This window comes from Centruroides sculpturatus, unplaced genomic scaffold (genome assembly GCF_000671375.1).
Source record: "Centruroides sculpturatus isolate CEXI.00-Female unplaced genomic scaffold, Cexi_2.0 scaffold438, whole genome shotgun sequence".
Taxonomy (NCBI): Eukaryota; Metazoa; Arthropoda; class Arachnida; order Scorpiones; family Buthidae; genus Centruroides; species Centruroides sculpturatus.
This window is the reverse complement of record NW_019384671.1, coordinates 547,278-567,848: the sequence shown is the minus strand read 5'-3', so window position 1 is coordinate 567,848 and position 20,571 is coordinate 547,278. Positions and strand designations below refer to the sequence as shown.

Sequence of the window (20,571 nt, the reverse complement as noted above, 5' to 3'; positions counted from 1 at the left end):
TAACATGAATAGACGAATTTTTATCAGTTCTAATCGATTTTATATTTTAAAAAGCTAATACTGTACATACTACAATTAATAATGAATCGAATTATTTTAGTAGTCAATTCCTTAATGTTTTAAAGGCGTTGTTATATAATGCTTCAATATTTCTCAATCTTGAGGAATAGTTGAGGATTTCGTTTATGAAATTCGTGAATAAGCTTTCATAAGATTGCGAGCTACTGGTTGAAATATTCCGTTTATATGGAGAAATGGTACTACTCAATGCTTGAGCAGTGTAGCAACACGAATAATTCGAGATTAAACACCCTTGAGTGCCTAGCTTCGAGTTATGCGTGTAGAAACACGAACATATTGAGGTTGTCGTATGGTATTAATTCGTAAAATTGATGAGTCTATTCACTGAAGGAGTGATACGTGACACTCTCAACACGTTCGCGTAACCGTACGTAACTCCAGACTAGGAATTCTGCTTGAAAATGAAGTTGTACTAACGAACAGTAATGGTTCGGAACTTATAGATAAAACTGTATTATAAGATAGATCTTACAAGAAATATGTTTTTTAGTTATTCGTAATTTGCGAAACCATAGGCTCGCCTTTAGCCTAGGGTTTCGCAAATTTTTATGGTAATCCTCAGTAGACCTGTTCCATAAATTCAAATTCAAATACAGTATAGCCTATTTGACTCCTAAATTACATTTATACACGTGTACAGTAATAAAGTGTAAAAATTATACAAAGGCAGGAACACAGTTTTAGCTGTTTTTTCCGGCTCCTCCCGAACATAAGTACAACAAAAAAGAAAGTTTATACACTTTTATAGGTTTATATTTCAATATAGTCTATATATTATATTTTTTTATATAAGCTATATAAAGAAGCTTATGTAATATAAGGAGAAATGACATGATTGGCCACCTAATTCGACACACAGAATGGATGAATGTTTTATTGGGAGGAAAGATAGAGAGCAAAAGGGGACGTGGAAGGCCCAGAGTGGAATATCTCGACGAGTTATGACGAAAAATGCCTTACCAACAATTAAAACAGGTAGCTAATTGATTGAGGAGAGAGACAGAGAAAGAGGCTATATAAGGGATCTAATTTCGAACTATGGTTATATCTAAAGAAAAATATTAATAGTGACTTACTATAGATCAGCTGTCAAGTAAGTTATAATTTATAACATAAACAGACACTAGACTAGTATTGTAAAACCTATGTAAATGGGAATTGCCCAATACCGAATACTTTTTCCTGTTTAGCAGGTTTCCGTTTTGGACAGTTTTCACTCTATGTACTTTATTATTATTTTTTATTGTTTCATAAATTAAATAGTGTTTAATGCTATTAATCACTCCTGTAAACCAAACTAATTTAGTAGTTAAATAATGAATGTACTGTACAGTAAGTACATGATGATTTAGCCTATTATCAATACGTAACACAATATAACATAAATTTATTCATTTTTAATTCCTGGTTATCGATAAGGAACTTTGTTCATCAACATCGCAAGAGGAATTTCGATTAGTAAATACAATGCCACAAGTCTTTTGAATGTTAATAGATAATTTATAATAATATAAATAATAAAGTACTGTATTTAGTTTTATTTCTTGGCACAAATTACATACCGATCATGAACTAAGGGTGATTATTACACGTATATCGTTGCACGCATAGTAATTTTTTATCCATGTTATTCAATCACTTGTATAATCATATAATACGGACCTTTAAAGAACACTTCTACGCAGTCAAATAAAGAAATACTACACCAATAAATTTGTTTTTATCTAAGTTTTTAGTTAGATAAGTATGATAATAAATCAGAACGTCTATTGTTGATGTCTTTTTGTATAGGAGAGAACCAACTATATTTATCATAAAATGACATGTTTTTATAATGTAAAGTGGAGCGAATTTTTTATTTTTAAGAAAGTTAAAATGCCTCAATCCTCAAATTGAGGCATTTTAACTTGCCTCCTCAATCCTCATAAAACTTGATGCTTATAAGTCTACGGTATATCTAGTTTAACAGAAAGTTTTGTCTAAGTTTTGTCACTATTAACATTTACGATATATTTAGGTTTAAATATACACCTCTTTTTTTTCTATTGATATATTGCCCCTTTAATGAGGGGTAATATGGAGTGAAAGAAGGTCACACCACACGGGGTTTGTCCTTTGTCCACACGGGGAAGTGGAACAGGATTCAGAAGAACAAAAGAGAGGTCTAAAGTTATGTGGTTTAATGTTAACAATGTCTCCTGTTTTCAAAATTAACTATTATTATGGAGGTACAGAAAAATATTAAGCTCAAAAGGGGCCAGAGGTAAAAATGGTAGAGAAACACTGGTCTAGATCGTATAGCTGTGTGACGTCAGACATTGGGGCCGTTTTAGTTTTACACGTACTCCATTTACAATTTCTTCCAGAGATAAAGGCCTAATTTTTATAATAATACATCATATTTTGCTAATAATAGTTTAGACAAATTTAATGTTATATATTTATCATTTGCATATAGGCTACAGTATGTATAATTACTAATAATTTCTAAAAGCGATAAATTTATAATGATCTAAATTCTTATTTTATTAATAAGTTATCTTGTTCACTTAACTAGCAGAAAATTCCAAATAACCACACTACATTAATATTTTATCCTGACTATGGCCCTCCAAGGGAGCCACAGACCAAAAGTTGATTTTGGTCTGTGGCTCCCTTGATGTGGTTCATTGTTCCAAGGGATCACATGACCTCCAGCTGAGACACACTGAACTAGATGGCCTTGGTCCAACCAATGCTTTATCAAAGTAATCATAGCTTAATTAAAGGCAATATGTGGTGTTCAAATGGCTCATGGTGCTGCAGAATTTTATAGTTTTATGAAAAACTTGTATAATCAATGTATGTTTTATTTTTGATATGTGCACTTATTGTTCTTTGGACTTCTTTCGAAAATAATTTATTTAATAACCTCTAAAAAATTTTCGTGGCACACGAGCACTAATTCTAAATTATTCCACTGTGGTAAACAGCGCTAATATCCGGAAATTGTTTTATAGATATTTTCTGGTGTATTATGGCTGTGTAAATCGAGTTCTCACCGCCTAAACCGACCTTCATCCACCTTTTCTGTTCATAATAACACTTTCATTTTTCTTTTTCGTTACTTCTACCTACGTCGATTTTGATGAATAATTCATTCAAAAAATATATAATTTTAAAATTATATTTACTTAATTACTGCGACAATGGTATAACGAGATAGACACATTACATCATTACTGTTACGGGTAGCACAGAGCACTCATGTGCGTTCAGAATCAAAGTATTACACTGTGAAAACTACATACTTATTTAAGTTTATTTTTTTCATTTATGAAGAATACTTTCTTAATTCTAATAAGTGTCCATCAGTGGCCGAGTGGATAGAACCACCTAACACTAGTAGTTGGTGGTGGGTTTGAGCATAGCCAACGGGCTGGCCACGTGTTAGTGACACTTAAATAGGGGCAAAAGCCCTCCCAGGAGGCATCTCCTCGACAGAAAATATATATTAAATAATTTAAGGTTGAATGTCACCACAGAAAAAAAGAGGGGTTTTTCTGGGGCGATGTACAGGTGTTCACATAAGAGATGGGATAACGAAAAATTGTTTTTAGATTGGCTTAAACATTTTAAACAATTTGCAAATAATCTCCTTAATCTTAGTTTAATAAATCGAGAATACGGAACTTTATTTTGTGAAATATTCCGATAAAATAATCAAAATTGCCCATCAGTGGCCAAGCGGTTCTGTTCCCTGAACACTGGGAGTTCGGAAGAAATAATTTATCATTTTCTCCTTCTCCTTTTCTTTCTAATAAATTCTTCGTAAAAATAGAAATGACGTAATTTATTACGTCAGTTTTCTATTTGTATTAACATATTTTACTTGTATGTTCTTTTTTGAGGTTTCAACAAAAATAATTCTCGATAATTCTGATTTTTCATTTCGTTCTTCAACGTAATATTTACATTTGATATCCAAGATGTGGTTAACAAAGTTCAATAACATTAAGCCACATTAGAATACCGAGTACTGACGGGTTCTTTGAATTATCGTAACAATATTTATTTAATTTTTTTTTTCTTTAAGTTTTTATATAAATTGAATAGAATTTATGATCCTTTGTGAGCTCTTCGATGAAAAAAATTAATATAAATTTTGTATTAGATTAATGGAAGAAAACTAAACCAGTGTGAAAAATAGGGTGTAAAACTGATCTAAATCCATAATAAAAAACTCAATGTAAACTGACAACAATCAGAAATTGGATTAATTAAACAGAGTTTTGCTTATGCTTCACATAATGAAATCATACTAATATCCTTGATGCATTGCAGTACCTTTATACGAGGAGTATTTTAGAAAAATTCTACTGCGATTATTAGGGACATGTAAATAGTACGGAAATTCCGCTCAATACGTAAATTTTCCAAACATAAGAATAAAACGCTAATTAAAAATGTGATCTTCACAAATCATGTGGCAACATACGAAGTCGATGACCTTATGAAAGAGAAAGAGCCTACATTATGCAATCTATTCTACAGTAATTGGTAGAGCACTGAGACAATGTCTTGTAGTCCAGAACACTACTTTAAAATGATGTTACGTTATAGGGAAACGAGACGAAATGCACGAGAAGCAAGTACAGTACATAAATTTCACAAGTTCTTTCCAACTGCACGAAGACCGATATGTATTAAGTCTACAGCTAACTGTTTTTGTGTTAATTTATGTATTGTTGGCTGTTATTCTTTACAGTCAAATATGATTTGTACATTATGTTACATCTACAAAATGTGAAAAAAGTTATATAAATTATTAGTCAAAGGGTTGGGTGCAACTGGCTAAACATAGAATGAACAGGCAGAAAAGTTAGAGGAAGCGGATGAGGAAGGATAAACATTTATATATAAATTATGGTTAAACGACTTTGATATATCTAAAGAAATAAGTAAAAATAACTTATTTTGTGAATTGAAATTATCATATTATTTCATCCCCGTCGGATGATGATTCATTTCTTGTGTAAAGTTGCACAAGGCTAGTTTTTACTCTTAGATAGCCTACATAAAATTGTATTTTAACGTAATTTTATTTTGTTTTTTAAATTTTGCCAATATTTTATTGAAAAACTAGTATTTATCGACGTAAAATTACTATTATTTAAACGATAACTAGATAGAGAAACCGAGGCAGAACGGAACACTTAAGGTTTTAAGCGTTGTAAAATACACTGATGTGCAAAACTTAAGAAACGATTGCTTTTTACCGTAACTTTGCATGAAATCTCCTGGGATACATGAAATTCAGAATACAGAGACAGTATTCTGTAATTAAATGATACTAATTCAAAAATGAATAGAACGCATACAGTATAGAATCAAAGCCTGTTTATTGCAGTCTTTCACTGGACGTGCTGACTGCACACGTTTTGCATGCCCCCATTTCACCCGTGATGTTTTCTTCTTGTATACAAGTCACCTTTCTAGTGAATTGGATGTTCATTGTACTGATCGCAACAAGCCCTTTTCTACGATTTCATGGTTGTCTGCTTAAAAATTACATCGTTGCTTAAGTTCTGCACACCAGTGTAGTAAAGGAAACACACATACAAAATTTACTGATGAGAATAGCATCTTTAGCGTCATTGTCTAATCCAGCACACGAATTATTGGCCTATTTAAAGCAGTTCTGGCAAATAATCAATTTTTCAACAGAACGAAATCGAGCTCAGTTCTTCCCCGTACGCAAGTTTTGTTTGAATGTTGTTAGTTTATATTATAAATTAAAGAATTACAATATACGTAGTGTACACGAATCTACAGTTCAAAGGACAATAATGCTATCAGTGCTTGTGCCGCATACTCTGGATGAAAATTAGCCTAAGAGAGCTTATAATGAGTGGCCATATAAAGCAGGAATGGCCAACTTTTGTGTACATAAGATCTACTTTTTATCTTAAAAATGTGTCGCGATCGACTCGTTGTCGTAGGCATAATCTAAGTCAGCGATGGGCATTCCGCGGCCCGAATCGCATAAAATGTGTATAAATATATCAATTTCCTAGCTTAAAGTGGGCCCCTTTATCCGATTTTTTTAAACAAATAAATTACGTAGAATGTTTCTTTATTAATAAAAACAGACTCAAATATTTTATTTTTTGTTCGTAAAAATAACATTAACTTATAGTATGCAGCAAAAATTCAAACGTTATTTTCTACAACTTATGTGTGTGAATAGTTTTTCCTGCAATGAATTTAGTAAAAATTAAAACGAGAAACCAGCTAACAGACTCACCTCGAAACTAATTTAAAACTAGCAGTGACTAATATTTAATCAAATATTTTTGATACATTACGTTTACATCAGTTCTAGAAGCTACATTAAGTATACCTATTCTATTTTATAATTATATATGAACAAATAATTGTGATTTACCGGCATTTCACCCCTCTTTTATCTTGTACGTAGCCGGCGTTAGTTCAAAAGTTTTGAAATGCGGCCTTTACACAGTAAAAAGTTGCCCATTCCTGGTCTAAGTGATGAGGGGGAGGGAGGTGTGAAATACATACTAAATTTAGATAGAAAAGAGAAGCCACAATTTAATTTAAAACACGAAGAAAAGGTACTTACATTTTAAACAAAAGAAATTGAAACTCAAACTCTTCGGGGACCACCACTTCACCCTTCTTCTCTCTACCGTGTCCCGACCTACTCTCTCTGTCCCTTCTTTTTTTCGGTTTTACGACCCTTTGTCTACATTTCTTATTCCCCTTTTACAACTGTACGCAAATGGATTGCACATGGACCGACTAAACCGCATCTAAGGGAGAACGAGGAGGAGGTCCGATATCACTACAGTTGCGTTTGTGCGTTACGTTCACGCGTTGCGTTCGGTTACAACTTACAAGTGTAACACATTAAGTCAAGACATCGCAAGCGATCGACCAAAATTGGTTTTGCGATCGACCGGTCGATCGCGATCGACTTGTTGGCCACCCCTGATATAAAGAACGTTTTTCTATTGACAGGTGTGGTCTAATCACAAAATATCGTATGATAATTCGTTTATAATTAGCGATTATGGCATGAATGGAAGTTTGACCCACTCGCGCCTCTCGTGTGCCAATTTCATGAATGCCACGTGGAATCGCCTATATTATAAACTAATTGCATACTGTACTATTAATTATACAATATTTATCATAAGCCACTTATAACAAATTATTATTTTAGTTTAATAAATAACAATAATAATATATAAATATGATGTGTATTGTGCATGAATTAATTATTCTTTTGCTTATAAATAATGATAATGATTAAAGCTAAATATAATTTTTTTTAACTCTTTCAGCCCTGTGAGTACTAAAAGGGGTTATTTTAGCTAATCCTGTTGTGGGTCCAACAAATTCAAACGGACAACCATCCGAAAGATTCTTAGGGTTTACGATCCATCTGGACTCGTTCTCGGGTCTTCTGCAGCCGTAGGTGTCACCTTAAGTAATAGGAATTCCTATTTGAACGTTCCAAAACACAAGATAACGTTAGAAAAAATGGATTCACTTGACATCTGTAAATTTCATTTTAATAATTTTATTTATTAGAAAATAGAAAAATTTTAATTTTTAAACTGAAATAATTCAACTCGATTAATGTTATGACGTAACGCGTCACGTATTTATTGAAAGTAAGCAATTTTTAAAACGCATTGCAGGATGATTCCATTGTTGGCGTCGTTTTGTTGGAGGAAACAATACGGTATCGCGAAGAGAATACGAAGAATTGTTAACGTTAAACAAATGTTATTAAAGTGCGAGTTAGGACGAATGAAGCTGCACAAGTGATGTTAATCACTGAGAGTTGCATTCTTTCCAACTCTCAGTGGAACTCTGACGCAGCCACCTCCTCGTGGTGAGTTCTAAGTTGCCATTCGTTCGGAAATAACGAAGGACAAGCGAAGAGTTGCGTATTTTCGTTTATTTTATTATTATAAGAAGGGATGAAAATAAGTCAATACACGTAGGAATAACAAAAGTAAATAGCAGTTATTTATTGTGACAACGTCACAATGTCTTGTCTCTGTACATCATCGTTTTTCTGTTAACAATAGAATTAAATTGAATGTAATTCAACCCTCTTCCACAACACTCCATTCTTCATAGCGGACCCATCGGTATGGTGGCATTAGAATAGAAAAATCCAAAATACGAGGATACCAGCATGCACAAAATATGATTTAATAAATGATTTTTGAGGGTGCAGAGTTTAAATATTTGGTCCGTTTTTCGTAAAATTTAATTCGTTGTCAGATGGCTATTTGATATTCGGCACTGAGTCGAATAGTTTCTTAGAGGTAACATTCGTAGGAATCAAATACTATCTATAATATAATCGAGACGGGTTGATAATAATGATAATAATAATAAGTGCAGAGCCCAAACGGTTAGGAGTTGAAAGCTGAAATTTGGTACACAGATAGGGTACGTCACGAAAACGCACACTAAGAAGGGATTTTTCGAAATTCCCCCCGGGGGGGAGAAAGACAGGATTAAGTCTTAACACTTCCATCAACAATGGAAGTGTTAAGTAACAATGGCGGTGTTAGGTAACAATGGAAGTGCTAAGTAACAATGGCGGTGTTAGGTAACAATGGAAGTGCTAAGTAACAATGGAAGTGCTAAGTAACAATGGAAGTGTCAACAATGGAAGTGTTACGTAACAATGGAATTGTTAAGAGAAAGCGACGTGCAATACGCAGATGCAGTTTTTTTTCGTTTTTGCGGGAAATCGAACATATTTTTAGATCCATCTAAAAGTTCTCTAATTAGTCTGGAAACAAGGGGACCCAATTCTTGCATTCTGTGAAAACGGGTAAGGTTGACTGTAACGTAATAATCTTTATCTTCGCTATCGTTACTTTTGCCCGAGCAACGCCGGGCCCACCTGCTAGTACTATAATATAATATAAAGGTTCGAAGTACGAAAGAATCTAATGTTGTTATTTTTTACCCAAGTAACGCCGGGTTTATCTGCTAGTTTATCTAATATTTTCGTTTTAAATTTAAATGTAAGATGTTTGGTCGTTAAAATTGATTGAAAAAGGCGTTCGAATTCAGTTACACCTGAAGATGGCCTATTGTATTAGATTGAAAACGTTTGTGTTTTGTTTAATAAACATTTTTCAGCAACAGAAGTTAGTATTTATAGTTCATTAAGACAAACTTTTAATTTTGTTTTACTTTTCCTTTCTCTCCCTCGTACAGAATGTAATTGGAGACTTTCTTTTTAGAACAAAAGGATTAAAACATTACGAAAGCCAATTTTTTAAATTCTTTAATATTCGAGTAAATTTTTCACGAAATTTTACAATGCAGAAGACCGTGACGGAAGAAGTTTTCAGTTTTATCGGCGATTGTTATTGAATCGACAATACAAACGCCATTGTTGTTCGTCCGGAATTCAGACGCCATTTTCATATCACAGGCATTTCCTGAGGAAAATACCGAAATTTTGCTTAGTTATAGAAGAAATAACGGAAGAAGAATCTGAGAAATGGCAGAATAATCGAGGGAAGAGGAAAAGATAAACACCGTATTTCAGTAAAGGAAACAAAACTGAAATGATATATTTGGAAGTCGACATTAACCAACTAACAAATTACTATGGATGGAATACCTTGTTTCTTCCATTATAGAACAGGGTTTCTTTTTTTTTTAACTCTTTCCGCCCTGTGGTCAATAAGAAGGCCCCATTAGCCTGGCCAAATCCGTAATGACGGATTTGGCCAGGCCCACAATGGGGCTGCTGGGTAATTAGGCCGGGGGGTTCTGTTCATATTGTCGTAGGAAGTCGGATATTGGCCAGGCCCACAATGGGGCTGCTGGGTAATTAGGCCGGGGGGTTCTGTTCATATTGTCGTAGGAAGTCGGAGGTCACGTTTTGCTGTGCTCCCGTTTTTGCGAAGTTATCGGTGGATTTCTCGGTCTTTAGTGCGTGAATTATATATCGCTGGACTTGGGAAGACGTGCTGCTCACACTAGTATCACTGTTTTTTGGTTATTCTGGCTTTCCGCAGAAATACGGACATCGAAACCCTGTGGACTTCCAGACCTACTTTCCGCATTTCTACAGTGTAAGTGGACCGCTTTTGTAATTTTAACGAGAAGTGTCTCTCCTGCCGTTACTTATTAATTACGCTTTTACGACCGATTAAGACCCTGCTTTCGTCAGTCAAATTTGGTTCAACTTGTAAAAACTTTACAGGACTAGGAAGTTTTTTCATTTTAAACAAAGGGCATTGTCTGGTCCACGTGCTTGTTGCTTGCCCCGAGGCAGTCAGAACAAATGTAAGAAAATTTTATTAAAAGTTCACTAAAGAAAAAGATTACAATTTTCTTACTCTCAACATTCCAGTAAAATAAAATATTGAATAAAAAGTGAAATAAAACATGGACGTGTCTATACAAATTGAATACTGTATAAAAGTATATAGACAGTTTACCATGCTGTGCAGTCCGAAACAAAAAGATTATATCAATAACAACAAAAACAGTAAATTTATGCCTGTTCTTTGTTTCTGTGAAACTTTTCATGTATACTGGCGTTGATTCTAGTAGTAAACTCCATCCTGCACTGTTTACAAACGTATATAATCATCCATTCTTCCCTGTAACACTTATGAAATTGTTTCGTATCCTTGTGGACATAATTATTTAATCGCACATTTGTCGCACGAAAATTCGTCCAGACTGTGAAGATGATTGTTTTTAAATTCGAATGATTCGTCAGGTTGTTGTTTTATCCATTGTGAATCAAGGCACTCCGATACATCATCATATGTCTTCTCTTCCTTCTTTATTGTCTGTGGAACTTCAGGAATACTTTCGGATGGAGAATTGACGGGCGCCTCACAGTCTGCTTTTTCTGTTTTTATCGACGTATTACTAAACCATTCTTTACTGTCCTTTTTCTCTGAATGTTTTGGTGCTTCAGCCATTGCAGAGTGTTTAAGTTTCCAGTAATGAACTTTATCGAGGTGATAGCGTCAAAAAGACGAATTTTAATTGGGGGTTACTATTGAAGGTTTCAATAACGTCAACTTTAACGTACCGTGTTCAGTTTTAGCAATAATAAATAAAACTGCAAAGAAAGAAATCAGCACTTGCAACACTAAAAACAGACTATCACTTTACCTTCTCGAATTCTTTACAGAAGAAGTAATAGAAAACAACCAAGAATGGATCAAATCTTTCGTTTCTTTACTCGGCTATTGGAGCAACTTTAACAATTACAACAAACGTCGATTAACATTGAACATGTAGCGTCAAGACTTTCACTTCTCACTAGCAGAGGAAGCTCCTTTGTTCAGTGTCACTCGCTGCTATATACAAGTTTTTGTCACCACATTTCCTTTGCTTGGAGGCAAACAGGTGGCTTTAAAGGGTTGTTGTTATCGCAACATTCAGCAACCCGTTATTTGTTTATTAATTTTTAATTTATTGAAGGTGCATAGTCTANTAACGAGAAGTGTCTCTCCTGCCGTTACTTATTAATTATTAATCGCTTTTACGACCGATTAAGACCCTGCTTTCGTCAGTCAAATTTGGTTCAACTTGTAAAAACTTTACAGGACTAGGAAGTTTTTCATTTTAAACAAAGGGCATTGTCTGGTCCACGTGCTTGTTGCTTGGCTCGAGACAGTCAGAACATTCCAGGAAGCTCCTTTGTTCAGTGTCACTCGCTGCTATATACAAGTTTTTGTCACCACAGTTCCTTTGCTTGGAGGCAAACAGGTGGCTTTAAAGGGTTTTTGTTATCGCAACATTCAGCAACCCGTTATTTGTTTATTAATTTTTAATTTATTGAAGGTGCATAGTCTACTGTCTATTTACTTTACGAGGCACCCATGGAGAGCTCAGGAGAGCCTAGTCAACAACATTTAACTAATTTCGAAGACTCCATTATCAAGTCTGCTGCTATGCAGCTGGGGAGAATAATGGACTTGTGTCCGGAAAACACCACTGACACGGTAAAGAAGGGGAGGAACNCTGATTAAGACCCTGCTTTCGTCAGTCAAATTTGGTTCAACTTGTAAAAACTTTACAGGACTAGGAAGTTTTTCATTTTAAACAAAGGGCATTGTCTGGTCCACGTGCTCGTTGCTTGCCCCGAGACAGTCAGAACATTCCAGGAAGCTCCTTTGTTCAGTGTCACTCGCTGCTATATACAAGTTTTTGTCACCACATTTCCTTTGCTTGGAGGCAAACAGGTGGCTTTAAAGGGTTGTTGTTATCGCAACATTCAGCAACCCGTTATTTGTTTATTAATTTTTAATTTATTGAAGGTGCATAGTCTACTGTCTATTTACTTTACGAGGCACCCATGGAGAGCTCAGGAGAGCCTAGTCAACAACATTTAACTAATTTCGAAGACTCCATTATCAAGTCTGCTGCTATGCAGCTGGGGAGAATAATGGACTTGTGTCCGGAAAACACCACTGACACGGTAAAGAAGGGGAGGAACAAAGGCTTCAGTTCAGAGGAACGGCTCCAGATCAGAGAACAGGCCTCTCTGTTATTTGCCGCCGTAAACCAATTATATGGGATCGTCTCAGAACTGCGCAACAAACCTGAGGCAACAAATGCGGAGCGGAGTGCTATCAGGCAATCGTATGCCGAGGTTACAAAGCTCAACACACGCCCCAGCAGCACTACTAGGGTCATATCAAGAACCCTTTACAACAAAGTGGACACAGAGGGAACTGGAGGTAACCACGCCCTGCTTATCTACCCGAAACAAGGGGAAGAAAATATCAATATGGAAGAACTTAAAAACGATATTCTGGACAATGTTCACCCACAAGACCTGCAGGTGGGAGTAAAGTCGGTTCACCGTGTTAAAAGGGATGGACTGTGCCTAAGGGTGGGAAGCCCTACAGAAGGGGAGAAATTAAGAATGGCGATTGAGAACATTCCCACTGTAAAAGAAAAGGTAAACTGTCATCTGACAGAAAAAGAAAACCTCGGGTAATCCTCATAAATACCCCTAACTCCATACAAGACGACAAAGTCACGGAAATGATTTATAAACAAAACAGATTGCTTTGGAATAACTTAACATGGGACTCGTTCACGAGCCAGTGCCAGGTGAGCTTCTCCCTGTCAAAGAGAAGGGTGAAAGAGGGATGCCGCCACATTATCCTCATGGTATCTCCAACAGTTCGAGATACACTAATTACAGCGAAGCACATTTCCATCTTTTGGGGGAGCATCAAAGTAGATGATTACATACCACTGCTTCGATGTTACAAATGTTGTGGATTTGCTCATACGGCGNATCCAGAAATTAAACGCTTACAAAACCGAGATAAACAAAGCACGCACGAACGCGTGGCGCAAATACTGCTCGGAAATAGGGAATAAAACCACTTGGAGTGACCCCTATCACATCATCATGAAGCCCAGGAAAAACATCGGCATCCCAGCCAATATGGAGAAAGTGGACGGTGGGTACACCACTGATCTGGATGATACGATTAAACACCTTTTTACTACCCATTTCCCTCCAGACGACCAAGAGGAAGATAACCCAGAGCAGAGGAATATCAGGAGAGAAGTCCTCTACCCACCTATCACTGACGACGACATCCCGTTCACTTTCACAGAGGTGGCCACTGCTATCAATTCTTTACGGAACAATAAGGCCCCCGGCATTGATGGGATTACGGCCCGTATGGTGAAAAGGGCATTCAAAGCCATTCCTATCGCCTTCGTCCTTAGCTTCAACTTGTGCCTCACCAGACATCAATTTCCAAAATGCTGGAAACATGCTGTTGTGAAATTCATACCCAAAATAGGGTCTCCCAACTCAGTAAAAGCCACAGATCTGAGGCCAATTAGCCTTCTGCCCATACTGGGCAAGGTTCTCGATGGACTTCTAATCAATAGGATTAACTACCATCTCATGAATAACAACCACCTGCATCCCCATCAATTTGGCTTTGTCCAAGGGAGCTCCACCTATCATGCTATCCACAGGGTAATCCAATTCATAGGCAGTGCCTGGAAAAACGAAGAGCACGTAGTGTTGATCTCAATAGATTACAGGAACGCATTTAACTCTCTGTGGTGGCCATCCCTTCTTTCGCAGCTCAAGACCTTTAACTGTCCACAAAACCTATTCAAGCTGCTCACCAGCTATCTGAAGGACCGTACTGCTGGTTTTCACGAGTTGGGCACACCTGTCCTCTGGCCTGTTGCCCGGGGTTGCCCCCAGGGTTCCCGTTCAGGGCCCGGCCTTTGGAACATTATGTACAACAGCCTTCTTGACATTGTCCCTAACACGACTACCGGCACCTGGGCTACCCAGGGTTATGCCGACGATACCTTGGTTATGATGTCCAATAAAAACAGTAAGAAATTGCTGCAAGAGGCCAATTCTTTTCTTATCCAAATTTTAGAGTGGAGCAACTTTAATAAACTATCCATTAACCTAGATAAGACTACCTGCATGCTAATGTCAAAAGGGACTCAACTCAAGAAACCACACACAATCAAAATAGGAGGTACTAGGATAAGATATAGTGATAGCATAAAATACTTGGGCATCACTATCGATCAGGGTTTGAATTGGAATATTCACATAAAAAACGTTTGTGACAAGGCCATAAAACTTTCGAACCTTCTCTGCTTTCTCGCAGGAAAAAACTGGGGCCTCAACAGCAAGAACTTAACAAATATCTATCGCCTGGCCATAGAGCCGGCCATCCTTTATGGCGCGCCCTTTTGGGGGGACGCAGTGGATAAAGTTTACGTTAAGCGTAAGCTTCTAAAGGCTCAACGTGTCAGCCTCCTCAAGATCACCAAGGCCTACAGGACTGCCCCCACATCTGCCCTACAGGTGATTACTGGAATCCCTCCAATACATCTAAGCGTAAAGGCCAATGCAGCTAGTTGGTATCTCACCAACCTCAGTCTCTCAGATCGTACGAAGACTGAGCTAATAAGTTATCTAAATATTGGCATCCTTCCCAGCCTGGATATGCAACAAACCCTCATGCTCAACCACAAGAACACCCAAGTTACTCTTCACAGGCATTGCAGGCATCCTGCTTTATCTCCTACCGTCAATCTTCTCACTGATGCTAGTGTTTCCAACATCAACAATGCCAACACCATCTTCACAGATGGGTCAAAATCGTTTTTTGGTACCGGCGCTGCCATCGTGCACAGAAATAGCAACTGTACACATCCAGTCCACAAAAAGGGCTTTAAACTTGCAGGTTACTGCTCTATCATGCAAGCAGAACAGTACGCCATCTACAAAGCATTGGTCTACATCAACAATTCCAATCAGCTCCGCGGGAAGCAGGTCTGCATCTGCTCTGACAGCCAGGCCGCTCTCTGGAGCATAAGCAAGAAAACCCAGCGTAACCATCTCCACCAACACATCACAGACGAACTGAAGAAACGCAAAAGCAACCTCGTCTACTTTTCGTGGACCCGCGCCCATCAAGGTGTAATAGGAAATGAGGAAGCAGATGTGCTGGCTAAGGAGACAGCCACTTCTCCTGTTACACCAAGCTTTGATGACATCCCAACGGTGGCTGTCAAGAATCTCATTAGAGAAACGCTCATCCACATGTGGCAGAGGGAATGGGAAGAGGCGGACACTGGTAGGACTACCTTTAAATTCCTGCCTAACATTCCCAACCGTCTCTCTCTCAACCACATAAATGGCAACTATTTCACCAGCCAACTCCTCACTGGCCATGGGAACTTTCGCCAATATCTCAACAGATTCCACCACAGCGATACCCCCTTCTGTCAGTGTGACAGTGGCGATATAGAGGATCCCCTGCACTTCATCTTTGATTGCAATCTCTATGACACACAGAGGGATCAACTCATTCACAAAGCCCTCACTGAAGGATTCAACTGGCCCTGCACGCCCGATCTCCTCATCAACAACAGTGCCACCTACAATGGACTTACCGATTTTATCCGGGAAACCGGCGCTTTAAATCCAAACTTCACCAACCGGAATCAGACAAGGGACTCTTCACACAACAGTTGACCTCTACACCAGGGGCCGCGTTATAACCGGAAAAACATGCACCCGTTTGTAACTATCACCATTTTCAACTCCGGTATTTATATTTATTCTATAACCACAAAGCTTTTCTTTCATATGTAACGCGCCATTATTACGTGTACACTCTTTCTTTTTGCATACTGCACATGTATCCACCTATTTATATTACTGCGTTGTTCGCGCTGACGATTTCCCTCATCTTCACCATCTTTCCTATCACACTTCTACCCCCCTTATCCATTACCCCTTCTCCCTTTTTCTTTTCACCCAGGCGATACCCATGAGTAGTCCTGGTCTTCCGCCCCTTTCATTAAAAAAAAAAAAAAATAAAAATGCCCTCAACCCACAGTGCCCTATCACTATCAGAATGAAGGAACTGACAATATGCCAGACCAATTATGGGGTGTAATCCAAAAACAAATAATTTGAGGTTACTGCAGGTCAATTTGCAGAAATGCAAGGCAGCGACGACTGATGCCTTCTATCAAGCAACAAACAGGAAAATTGATATTCTTACTATTCAAGAACTTTATGTATATAAGNCGTGTTTTGAAAATGTTGAATCAAATTAGTCTAGAATCGATTAATTTTACGAAAAAAAATTTTTCAAACAGCTGTAGTCCGTAAACTGCATATGTGCCGGTCTTCCACCCCTTTCATTAAAAATAAAAAAAATAAAAAAAATAGTTTACATGGATTATTCCCAAAAAATTATACGTGTTTTGAAAATGTTGAATCAAATTAGTCTAGAATCGATTAATTTTACGAAAAAAAATTTTTCAAACAGCTGTAGTCCGTAAACTGCATATGTGCCGGGCTGAAGTTGGCTTATCTATTTAAGGACTCGTAGGACATGAATTTCATAAAAAGCGGAACGTATCTAATGTGTCATAGGGGAGTTGACTGTGTTAAATTTTGGTTCGATATCGATTTTTTAAACGTGGAGTTATTATATACAATGCTAATTTTTAAGTTTGGATGAATATAGTTGGATGCAGTGCCGTAATTAAGGCGGTGCCAGTGTTACTCATGCACATGGCGCAGAAATGATCTGCATCACGTTTTGGGTGATAGTTTTGAGCGTAGTTACAGAAGCTCGCACCAAACGCATAAAAGGCTAGTTATGGTGCTGGTTTGATGCAAGGCCTAATCAGATCTCTAATTTTATATTCATTATTGGCCACTTTTTGCTCTATTGATACAATAATGTAGACAATTACATTTAAAGAAGTTATAGTTTTAGTTAATTAAGGAATTATATAAATGATGACATTACATGCTAATGTAATCTAGATATAACAGTAGTTCTGATTAGTGAAGAATTTTCTGTTTGAAGTGTCACACGAATATATATAAACTAAAATTAAAAAGGAATCTAAATTACAGTATGTAAAGCTTTGCTACTCAAAGAACTTTCTAGCCCAAGCGAGTAAGCCGAAACCTGTAAAAATGCTAATTTAGTTTTCAAAATGGTTTTCTACATAATAAATGGCGCTGCAAACAAAACTGTGAAACGACATACACCTAACCTAAAATGAAATTTCTGTTTCAATAATTTCGATAAAAATCGAAATTGCAGTGGTTTCAGACTATATAGGGCAAGTCAAAGGCAACTTTCTCATGTGAAAATGAAATAACTTTTTTACTTTTAATTATTTTATAAGTTTCTTTTTAACATTTTAATACACACATGATGGAGATTTTTTTGGCATAAACATTAAAACTAACATGTTATAAATCACCTTCCGTTTCGCTCTTCACAATAGCAAACTCTTTATATGGTAAAGTGACTTTTGTCCCACCCTGTACTATAACATATGTCTACTTTGAAATTCACTTTTATACAGAAATATAATAATTATCATATTCAATAGTTTAGTTTATACTTAAAAATTATATCCTGATGTAAGGAATTGTCAACATGAAAAATTGTATGTTAAATCATGTAAATTGCTATCATTATTTGTAGTTAGTAAGTTTAATTTAAGGATAAATTGCAACATAAATCAATAGATTTAAAATTCAGTGTTTCCTTTGTAGGTGTTCATAGACGTAGATAGTACTGTACAATGACCTACGAATGCAAGATGTGTGATAAGTCGTTCGCTAGAAAACAGGGTTTAACATATCATATCAGAATCCACACAGGAGAAAAACCGTACAAATGTGGAACATGTAATAAACGTTATGGTCGTTCGGACTCTTTGAATCGTCATCTCAGGATCCACACAGGAGAAAAACCATACCAATGTAAAACATGTGATAGACGTTTTGCTGAACTAAGCACTTTGAATAGTCATCTCAGAACCCACACAGGAGAAAAACCATACCAATGTAAAACATGTGATAGACGTTTTGCTGAACTAAGCACTTTGAATAGTCATCTCAGAACCCACACAGGAGAAAAACCATACAAATGTGAAACATGTAAAAAATGTTTTGCTCAATCGCCCCATTTAAATAGACATATCAGAACTCATGCAGGAGAAAAACCATACAAATGCATAACATGTAATAAATGTTTTTCTCACTCAAACAGTTTGAATCGTCATCTCAGAACCCACACAGGAGAAAAACCCTAAAAATGCAATACATGTAATAAATGCTTTACTCGCTCGAACACTTTGAATAATCATCAGAGAATGCACACGAGAGAAAAAAAATAAATGCATAACGTAATAAATGTTTTGCTTATTCGAGCAATTTGAATCGTCATCTCAAAATCCATATCAGAAAAGAACCTTACAAGTACAGAATATGTGATAAACGTTTTCGAGAACGCATCGTGTTTAACTAATCATCATAGATTCTGCAGTAGAGAAACACCCTACAATTGTAAAATATGTAAATGTTTTTCTGGAGAATGGATATTAGATTGTCATTGCAGAAGACATCTGAAAGAAAGAGTAAACAACAATGGAATACCCCATCAAAGTTTCTCTAACAAAATGAAATAGAGTAACAATACAACGACTTATTCAAATATATTTCCCAGCAATTATGTTAGTAGCAATCGTTGTTTCGAAAGGCATAATCATTTAATTCAACGTCTTCCCACACATTCTGAATACACAAAATTGATTTTGTATTGTGTGTAATAGTCAATTCCAAACTGAAGCTTACCTGGAACCTCATCGTATAATGCACAATATATATCCATTTAATTACATTATTCGTTTTTAAGTGTTTTGCAACCATAAGGTTCCAGATGAACAAAAAACAATATACAATTCATCAGTCAATTCGTCTTGCCATTGCAATAAATGCTGTGTAACATTTGCTGGAGAAAAAGATTATGAAGTTCATCTTGAATATAATATAAATTTTGTTTAAAAAATTTCGATTGAAAATATGCAAACTAAAAAGTTTATTGACAATTTTACGTATTTTAAAGTAATTTTAAAATAAAGTTTATTGTGATGATAATTAATTTCTTACATTTATATTCATTTAATGCATTTAAACTAAATTTAGTGATAGGATAAAGTTGTTTTTCATTAATTAGATAACATTTTTAGTTTCATATGTTAGTTATAATACTTATATGATCAACAAGCGTGGCAGTTTTTCAGCAGCATTTTTTCTCAAAATTTTTCAAAAAATTTCAACAAATTCAAGTTCTCTAATTTTTTTGAGCTGCAGAAAATTCAATAAATAACGTTTTTAGTGCGCGCCGAGTTCACTTGCAAAAATAAGTTGAAAAAGTTCCGGCAGCTCGCAGACACCGCGCTATCTTTTGGGTACGAAACATTGGGCATAAAAAACACGCTCGCGATTATCGCTATCATCAATCGGGACCATAGCGATCATCTTTTTCGCTATCGATTCTTTTTTACAATAATTTTTTCTATTTCAAGAAAAAAAATCGATTTTAGTTTGATTTTGAAGCGAGATATCGGAATTTATTATTATACTCAGCGAAGTCTCATTGTACTCTGCGAAAAATCGTGTTTTGACCCGCGAGAAATAACAGCGACAAAAATTTTTTAAATTAATTGCGCTAATACAAATTGCGCTAATTGTACAATGTTTGTTTCTTGCGTAACAATTTCATTTAGATATTGTCTCAAATACATTTCTTTGATGAAATTTCCAAAATATTTTTAGTTATGAATAAAAAATTAACGCATTTGACATCATGTCGTAAATTGCCGAATTTTTGATGGTCCACCCATTTTTTTATTGTTTTATTTCGTGCACGGATAGCATTTATATCTAAACTATCAGCGAAGAATTTTGATTGTTTCTATAATATTTTAAGCGATGTCAATTTTTATATTAGTGATCGATTTAAGCGTAACACATGAGTATATCAAATTAAAAATTAAATTAATATACAGTAGAGCGTCGATTTTCCGAATCAATTGGGGACTCGGGTTGTCCGGATAACTGATATTTCGGATAAC

General features: G+C 36.1%; 1 protein-coding gene across 1 annotated transcript; it reads left to right on the top strand.

Moving 5' to 3' along the window:
- Window positions 1-18,245: 18,245 nt before the first annotated feature.
- LOC111626718 (zinc finger protein 525-like) lies at window positions 18,246-19,412 on the top strand. Its single transcript, XM_023370200.1, has one exon. It carries the CDS (start codon window positions 18,253-18,255, stop codon window positions 18,745-18,747), a length of 495 nt encoding a protein of 164 aa, XP_023225968.1. The 5' UTR covers window positions 18,246-18,252; the 3' UTR covers window positions 18,748-19,412.
- Window positions 19,413-20,571: the final 1,159 nt, after the last annotated feature.

Coding starts and splice junctions, on each gene's coding strand:
- LOC111626718 (XM_023370200.1), top strand. CDS start 18,253: ATGTGTGATAAGTCGTTCGCTAGAAAACAGGGTTTAACATATCATATC.